At 44.6% G+C, this 9700-nt stretch overlaps 1 protein-coding gene across 1 annotated transcript; it reads left to right on the forward strand.

The window, feature by feature from the left end:
- Positions 1 to 2: 2 nt before the first annotated feature.
- Positions 3 to 1889, forward strand: DRD5 (dopamine receptor D5; the record flags this gene model as incomplete). Its single annotated transcript, XM_019552570.1, has 1 exon — positions 3 to 1889. A coding segment is annotated over one exon (1329 nt), but the record flags the coding sequence as incomplete, so codon positions are not given.
- Positions 1890 to 9700: the final 7811 nt, after the last annotated feature.

Raw genomic sequence — 9700 nt, forward strand, 5'->3', positions numbered from 1 at the left:
GGGCGGCGGCGGGCAGCCTGCTGGCGCTGCTCATCCTCTGGACGCTGCTGGGCAACGCGCTGGTGTGCGCGGCCATCGTCCGCTGCCGGCACCTGCGGGCCAAAGTCACCAGCATCTTCATCGTGTCCCTGGCCGTGTCCGACCTGCTGGTGGCCCTGCTCGTCATGCCCTGGAAGGCGGCGGCCGAGGTGGCCGGCTACTGGCCCTTCGGGGCGTTCTGCAGCGTCTGGGTGGCCTTCGACATCATGTGCTCCACCGCCTCCATCCTGAACCTGTGCGTCATCAGCCTGGACCGCTACTGGGCCATCTCCAGCCCCTTCCGCTACGAGAGGAAGATGACCTCCCGCGTGGCCTTGGTGATGATCGGCGGGGCCTGGGCCCTGGCCGTGCTCATCTCCTTCATCCCCGTCCAGCTCAACTGGCACAAAGGCAGGGAGGCCGGTGGCGGGCCTGGCGCCGCGGCCACCTGGGCAGGGGACGCCGGCACCACCTGGGCGGCTGCGGCGGGGCTGGGACCCTCCGCCGGGACCCCCCGTGGCAACGAGACCCTCGGGGAGACGTCAGGGAGCTGCGACTCCAGCCTCAACAGGACCTACGCCATCTCCTCCTCCCTCATCAGCTTTTATATCCCTGTGGCCATCATGATCGTGACCTACACGCGGATCTACCAGATTGCCCAGGTGCAGATCCGCCGGATCTCCTCTCTCGAGAGGGCAGCCGAGCACGCGCAGAGCTGCCGGAGCAACCACATCGACTGCCAGCACCATGCCAGCCTCAAGAGCTCCATCAGGAAAGAGACCAAGGTCTTGAAGACCCTCTCGGTCATCATGGGAGTCTTTGTCTGCTGCTGGCTGCCCTTCTTTATCCTCAACTGCATGGTCCCCTTCTGCGAGAGCCCACCTAGCGACCCACAGGCTGGTCTTCCCTGTGTCAGCGAGACCACCTTCAATATCTTCGTCTGGTTTGGCTGGGCTAACTCATCTCTCAATCCTATCATCTATGCTTTCAATGCTGACTTTAGGAAGGTCTTCTCCAACCTCCTGGGATGCAGCCAGTTTTGCTCTAGCACTCCAGTAGAGACAGTCAATATAAGCAACGAGCTCATCTCTTACAACCAGGACACCATTTTCCATAAGGAGATAGTGACTGCCTATGTGAACATGATCCCTAATGTGGTTGACTGTGAGGATGACCAGGAGGACCCCTTTGACAGGATGTCCCAGATCTCTCCTGAGCATGAGGTTGCTTCTGACTCAGTGTGTGATCTGGACTGTGAGGGGGAGATCTCACTAGACAAAATCACACCTTTCACCCCAAATGGTTTACATTAAACTGCATTCTGCCCTCTCTGATTTTACTGGATTGTACAGCAGAATACACAGAATGAAAAGACTGCTTGGCTCTAAGCTGTAGTCAGTTCACTATAAATTCACATTATGTGTCTCGCATTTACAGGGCTTAGAAGCTGCCTTGGAGAAAGTGGAGAAAACAAATGGAATTTGCCATCTCTCACGCAGAGAGAGAACCAGGAACATGTGCCAAATGAGAAACTGGGGTGTAACTACAGTTATCAAATGTTTATAAAATGTTTTGAGAGTGGGAAGTGAGCTCTTAAGTGCGAGGTATTGCAACAGTTTTAAAAAGGGACAGATAAGGTAACTGACACATTCATTAAAAATAAAAATTCTCCTGGGCAGTTGTGCGTTCGGTTCCTGTGTTTGAATTTTATCTGGAGCTAGGGGAAGTGGGGTGGTTTGTGTGATTATGTAAATGTATGTTTCTGTTGCTTCCAAAAGAGTTTCTGTGTAATTTGTATCTTCCTTGGTGGCATTATTGCCTATGATATCCTTACCATGTTCCTATAGATGAATAAATATGAGTTATATTGATCAAGGGGTTATTTATTATCTTTCATTCATCAGCTCGAAAGATTTACAATGGGTACTCAAACTTTATCATCTTACTTGAATGATAAGAGTGACTAACTACTAAACCCTGTTATTTTCCCAGCAGACTACAAGCTACATTCACTTTTTGAATCAAAGATGTGTTCATGGGAACAATTAATTTAAGCTAGCTTTATTAGATGCTTCTATTCAGAACTGGATTTGTGCCTTTTATTTTTATTCCCTTATTAAGTATCATGGATGGCCCATATCATGATTATTTGTGTTTTTACTGTAGCTAAATTATTAAATAGGTATACTGTACTTAGAAAGCATTACATTTTTTTCTCAGTTCTATAAGCTGAATTGGCTTTTAAAGCAGTGCTATTAATAATAAGAAATATCTCTTCACGGTGTTCACAAAACTGTGAACACTATTATTTGTGTTATAATTGTAATAGTTATTTTATAAAATGATAGCAATAATCAGTCATTCCCCATGTTTCTAGGTTTTATAGTTCCAGTGAGCTGTCTCAAAAAATTTAGAGACAGAAAAAATGCTGTCATATTTTAACCATTTTAAGCATAAATATCCTGTTTCACTGGATTTTTATTCATACTTTTAAAAAGTTAAAGGCATTGACTGAGATCTAGGTTCCAGCAGGGATTTAAATACACATTTTGAAAAAAAAAGATAATGTATTATTTTCACGAAACTTTAATTCTCTTAAAGCATTGCAAGTAAAATGGAATGGTATTATTTTAGAAATGGTCCACAGCATTTCAGATCAGAAAGTGACTTATTACTTAGTGAATCAGTTGTTCCAATTACATTTTCAAAGAAAGTAAATGAAATACCAAAATGTAATTTCAAGCATTGGCTGTATCTTATGAATATAATTTTGAATAGGTTTGTGTCTTTCTAAGAGTATTGTGTTGCTACTCATTTGCCAGTACAACTCAAGTTGCAATGGACCTGATCCTACAACCCTTATTTGGGCAGCAGTCCCTTTAAAACTGGTAATTTTGTTTAGTAAGGATTAAAACTAGATACCAAAGAGACTTGGACATGTCAGTGCTGACTACTGTGACACCTAACTTCTGGGCACACAGAATGTAATGTCCAGCCCTGAATTAAGCACCTGAGCTTAATGCATGAAATATAATGCATGGAGAGATAGGGATACTTTAAAATGGAGTTATCAACACTGACTGGAAAGCTGCTAGGATAGCTGACAAGAAATGCGAAATAGTTGGATATGTCTGAATCCTGGTCCTTTTGGTGTGTGTTGTGGGGGAGCTTCAGTGCTTAATATTGGGGTACAGGGAGGTGCCTACCTCCATTTTGGGTTCTGCCCTGAACTTTCTCTTGGAGTTATGCACCTATGCTCTTTTTATCAAAAAAACCTTATGAAAGGTCACTTTCTTCTTACACAGAATCAATTCCACCTTCAGCTGCTTTTTCTCCCCTCCTCGTGCATCTGTGTTTTTGTACAAAATTTGTTGTTGCCACTTTCTGTTCTGCACCATCTGATCCCTTAGGTTTTTTATTTCTGTAGCTCAGAGCATGCCTGTTTGATTGGGCCTTCTTGTGGAAGCAAGAATGCTAAATTTGTGGATCCTGAGAGGTGCTGAGCTGCTAACTCTTGGGAATACTGAGTTTATGTGCAGATCCTAAGTTTAGATACCTTGGAAACTTTACTGGTAAAAACTTACCAGAGCCTGTGGGGTTAGGTGGTAGCTGAGCAGAGGTTTGGGATGGTCAGAATTGCTTATGTGTGCCGAAAGTCCGTTTATGTCCCAGTGCTGATCTGTCCTAATCACTCCTAGACTTTGCCCATGTATGCAGTATATTTTATAATACCTCTTCTTTAAAGGTCCCTTACTAAAGCATCTCTTCTACCACAGATTCAATTATAATATAATCATAATGGGTTAAATAATACCTGGAATAAAATTCACTTCCCCATATGAAAGCAAGAGTAATATGGTTGGAATTGTTAAGAGGTGGGGATAGAGTGAAATATTCTCCCAACTAGGAGCTGAATTTTAGCATCTTGTCTTTTGATCCTTTGGGCACATGGGTTTATACAATTTGGGGGTCACTGGATCCATATAAACAGGATAGTTAAAGCACTCCACTGGGAAGAGAGAAGTCATTGGCTCTGGTCCCTGCTTCCAGGCACAGACAAAGTCCTAGGAAAGACAGAGTGGAATCCCCCAGGACTGCTCTAACCAGAATTGCTTTATTTTTGCTTTCTCCTTCTAATCTAGTGGAGCATGAATTCTCTTCTACACAGTGGCACACCTTCCAAAGGAGAAGTGGAGAGCAAATACCTATCACCCCAAAGTGGCCAGTAGCCTCATGCTTAGAGCATTTTCAGGGCAGAAAGATGTGGTTTGGAAGCCTTTTCAGACTGAAGATGGCATTGAAGCCAGGTCCACAACTTGCTGAATGCATCTTCTCATCACTAAGCTATTATGGAGGAAACAGCCATTAGTACTTTCCCTCCTGTTTTAGGAAAGTGCATCCTGCTCAATTCTTTCAAGAGGCAAATGTAGGCCTTTATCTTTGGAGAAAGTACAGTTATAGATACTAAGTGGATGAAGGCACCTTTTTGCAGCCCTGGTTGTAACTGAGGAAGCTAAGCTGCAGAGAGGGGTAGGATTTCAGATATGTGCCTCTCTTCATAGTTTCTTTTGGTTAGACTTAGGGCAGGGATTGTCAACCGGAGATACGTGTACCCCTAGGGATACTTGGAAAGGTCCTAGGGGGTACGTGCAGGTTGGTGGGGATGGAGCACTACTACCCACCACCCTCCCAGGAGCAGGACCAGGACCAGGGTGTGGGGGCAAGGGCAGCAGTGCCCCTCTGCAGGGCACGCAGGTGCTGCCCAGCCAGTCAGATGTGGGGGGGAGAGGGGAGCTTGCACATGGCGGCTACTGACACCATCAACCACCCTGTACCACTGCTGCCACCCACCTCCCTGCACTGCCACTGCACTTTTCCATGGCCAGTCACACATGCAGCTCCATGGGCTGCTGATGGGCAGCGCGTGATTGGCTGGGTGCAAGGCTCATCTGCAGCCGGCGGAGCCCCATGTGTGATCTGGCCATGGAAAAGCAGGGCACAGCGGCAGTGTGGGGCTTGGGGAGGTGTGTGGTGGCAGTAGCCGCTGCGTGCAAACCCTCCCCCCAGCTCGGTGTCCAGTCGCCACCACCAGAAGGGGTACACTTCTTTAAAAAGGTTGAAAACCCCCTGCTTAGGGGACCACCATACTGCCTGTTTTGGAGTCTGTTCTGTGGTGTCTAGCACTATCATTACACTGTTTAAGGAGCTTAAATGCCTAACACAGGATTCTGGGGGCCAGATATCTAAAAATTTGGCACTACAATAACTAACTTTTAGGCACTGGAGTCCCTTTTGTGTGTACCTGGAGCAGGTGTCTATTCTACATTTTTTAATTGTGAGAGGCAGACAAATTTATTGAGAGGGTCACTTGATTTTTTAGGTGGCATTCTTAAAAGTACTCATTATTTGCCTTACTCTCATCCCATTGAAGTTTATTATCCTTTTGAACGTTCCAGCCTCCATTACAAATTTTTACTTCAGGCAGTGGCTGTACATACCATATCTCTTTGTCGTTCCACATCTATGCTAGCTGTTGCAGAATAATTATTTGTCCTCAGAAGTGGAAAATGTTTTATGACTTAAGCTTTGCCTGGATCACATTCTGGACTGGAAAACTGCACTGAGGTCAACTTACCTCTTGTGGTTTTGCCATGCTCATAGTTGGCATTGATACCAATGTGGTGGTGGTGAAGTTGTCCTCTTTTTGAGCATGGAAATATCAGAAAAAGGTACATTTCTATCCTGAGAGAGAAAAGTCACCATTTCTGCCAGAGGTCTCAACTTTGCCCCATGGGTCTGAAAGGATGATTTTTACCTTTCTATTTAATAACAATCTACTGCTTTGATGTGGCTGGATTATTTATTGCTCACATGGCTGTCATTTTCAGAGTTAATAGAAGAATTTCAGTTCTGATGGAATGCTCATTGGAAAGTGAGAGAGTATTTTGATGAGACTGTTCCAAGAAAACATTGGTTTAATCAGTTTTTCGTAGATAAAATTGTAGCCCTGCTTCTTAGTTTCCCTTGTCCTTCTATGGCATGGCAAACGAGAAAGATGATTGTCACAAATCCTTCTAGTATCATTCCAGAAGTCAACTATTCCTGTGTTTTTGAGGCTTATTTTGTCATTCCCAAATTGGAACTTTTAACTCTGGGTTGGTTGAATTTTTTGTCCTTTTGCACTTTAAATGTGACTTTATGAAATAATGTGAATGTACAATAAAGCGTGACTTTGAGTCAGCCTCACTTAGTAATCTGTTCGAGACTGGTAGCTAAACTTAAAGATTTCCTGTTTATTTTCATTTTTATCTTGTGTAACTATGATTTAGTACCACTCAGTAAACAATACTGTGTAATGCTTGTACTGCATAGATTGCCATTGCACTAACTTCACTCAAATAATCAGGTCTTTAATTATGGCCTGATCCAAAGGATTGTATAAGGTTAGGTTGAAAGAAGGGTCAATAATTCATCAGTGCAATATGTTTTCTGTTAAATGAAGTTATTATGATGGCTTATTTCATAAAATAAAAGAACAATGTATGCGAAGATCTTGTTAACTTTTAAATTGTTGTGATAATATAGATGCGCACCATTTTATGTAAAATGCAGCAGACCACCATAAATACTCAAATCCCTAAGGAGCTTTTGCTAGTCCCTGCTTTTTCAAGTGTATTTGTGTGTTTTTTGCTCTGAGCTAAAGAAACAAAACAAAAAATTCCCGGAGATACAAACAACATGCTTTTCAAAGCGAGAAAAATGCTGCAATATTTTCCTAGATTTGGTACTTTATTTTTGTAACTTCTGTTGTGCTCTTTATTGTCATTATAGAACTATTTTCTGTCCACTTCATTGTGTACATGTGTCCCTGCAGGGCATTCAGGACTGAAAACTCTTAAAAACTTATACAATAATGAACAATTGCTTTATTCAAGAATGGGAAGACCAGTGATCCAAATAAAACTAAATAATACTTAGCAGTTAGGGGGTTAATTTTGGATAAGCCCTTCATGCAATAGGCTGCAGAGCCTCTGGGTACTGTCAAAACCATGCAACCATTGCATTGCAGGTGTATAAGAAAGGCAAGTCCTTTCACTGTTTATACATGCTTAGTTATCTCTTTGCACCCTGTGGGAAAACATGGCTTTATTGAAGTCAGCTGCTGAATTTCACTCATGCCCAACTTTATATGGGGGAAAAGTGCATATGAGCCTTCATATGGGTTAGAGTCTCCTTTCTTCCTAACATTGGAGACAAAATTTAAGCAGCCAGTAGCATTTCTATGGTTATTCCTGCATGTTACTCCTATTGTTAGGGCTAGTGTATGCACCAGAAACAGAGTGCTAAGCAAGATGCAGAACAGTACAGTTCCTGCTCTGGTACAAACTTTTCCCATTGCACAAAGGGTCATCTCCCTTTCCTGCATTATTTTTAAAACTACTATTTTTAAAACTACTACTACTAAAATTTGGACTTTATATATTCAAGGCACAGTTAAAACCCTGTGTAATATAAACTTGACCCCTACCCCCTTAGCCCAAAGGAGTAAAGGAATAGAATTTTTTTTTAAAGGACACTTTTGAAGTAGGCAGTGGTTTGCTCTGGGAAGCATGATGGGGGATACAGTGCAAATGTGGGGAGTTAATGACACTACTGCTTGTATCTTCACTATGTGGCTTGGATTTATGAGACAGAAATCTAGCAACCTACACCACCACGTTTTATTGCAGATTACTGTACCCTCACTCTATCCCTCTGCTGCATGAACAAACCAGAGTGCTAATGTTCTTCTTTCATTACTTTACATCTGCATTGCCCAGCAGACTCCTTTGCTTCTCACAACATTAAGATTTTAATGAGGTGTTGTATCAGTGTTGATAACTACTAGGTATTTTCTGTCCCACCTAATACCATGGGTTCTTTTCTTTAATTCCTGCTCCACTGAAAATTTGAAAATAACTACCTATCAGAGTCAGCTACTGACTTCATGGCTCATAATTATCTACTTAATTTCTGCTAGTCTCTGCCACCCCATAGGTATTAACGACCCTTGATCTTCCACTAATCAAGATATTCTTTTTTCCACAATTATCATCCCAGGGTGTCCAATAAAAATACACCCTGCTACCTGTACTAGGTAGCTTTGTTTTTAGGAGATTCAAACCCACAACAAATCAGAAACAGGAAGAGGAAAAGCATGGTTGAAGGTAGGCCCAGCTGTGTGGTGGTTGTGGCACAGAGGTCAGAGGCAGGAGGGAGCTGTAGGGGTGAGGCAAAGAGGTAAGTTACTGTGGTGACCCTTTCCTGGGTTATTCATTGTTACAAATGACAGAAGTTGTGGGAGGCTGATCCAGCAGTGAAACTATGATGGCATAAAGCTGAGCATGGGTGGATCCAAAAGGATTGGTTTCCCTTGGTAGGGGCATTACCAGCAGCTGGAGTAAGTCCTCACCCAACCCTGTGTGTTTCTGCATGTGGAGGCTAACTATGTTCATGCTGTGGGGATGGGGGCAGTGGGGAGGAGGAGAAGGAGCAGTTACAGCCTTGCCCTCACCTGGCCCATGGTCGGGGGCTCTGAGGGGTGTATAGAATTGCTTGGAAGGGGTTGTGGGGGGAAGGGGCTCTGTGAGGGACTGGATGGAGATGGTCACGGGACCAAAGGGGTGTTGGGGGGTGGGGTCTGTGAGACTGAGGGTTAAGGAGGGGCTGGGACATTATGGGGGTGAGAGAAAGATGGAGTCTGGGGCTGCAGGAGTGGTGGGGTCTGTGGAGATTAAATGGGGTGTGAAGTAAGTAGGCAGCAAGAGGAATTGTGGGTGAGGTGTGAGGGACTGCAGAGAAGTTTGAATGCTCAGAGGCAGGGAAGGGCTCAGTGGGGTATGAGGGGAATGGTGAGGGGCCAGGGTGTGATGGGGGTGAGTCTGTGCAAGGCGCAGTGGATTCATGGGACAAGTGATGGCAGGGTAGGACTCTGGGGCCTGATGGGGATGGTAAGGTCTGATGTGGTTTGGGGCCTAATGGGGTGGGGCTGAGCACAGCGGATATGTGGGATAACAGGGAATGGAGTGTAGCCAGGGGGTACTTGAGGTGGCAGGGGGAATGTAAGATGGGTAGGGAGGGTTAATTTGGGGGCCAGGTTGGGGTATCTGCTGGATGTTGGAGTGTAGGAGCTGTGACCACGTGTACTCCTGTGGCAGCAAGTGCTTGCCCCACCCCAGAGCTGGCAGTCAGCCTCCCCTAGGCTCCATTCTACTTTGCGTGGAATAACATAGCCCTGGGCCCCTAGTCTGAAACCTTCTAGTTTCTTTATCACTGGTAACAAATACACATTAGGTTATGCAGTGAGGCACCATGCCACCTGCACCCGCCCTTTTCAAAATCCTAGATCTGCCCATACTCCAGAGCCTGCACTAGCTTCCAAGGGTGAAATTCAAGGCACAAAGCAGTCTGGGCCCCAAATACCCGAGACCATCTTCTATCTTATGCTCCATCATGAAGCATCATGATGGATCTGAGTCATTCTCGTGAGAAGTGGGCAATGGTGTCCTGCAGGGGTTGGTGCTCAGTCCAGTACTTTTCAACATCTTTATTAACAATTTGGATGTGGGGGTGAAGAGCTCACTGGCCAAGTTCGTGGACAACATCAAGTTATGGGGGTGTGTGGTCATGCTTGAAGATAGGC

The sequence above is a fragment of the Crocodylus porosus genome, unplaced genomic scaffold (assembly GCF_001723895.1).
Source record: "Crocodylus porosus isolate Cpor-Errol unplaced genomic scaffold, CroPor_comp1, whole genome shotgun sequence".
NCBI classification, from domain to species: Eukaryota; Metazoa; Chordata; order Crocodylia; family Crocodylidae; genus Crocodylus; species Crocodylus porosus.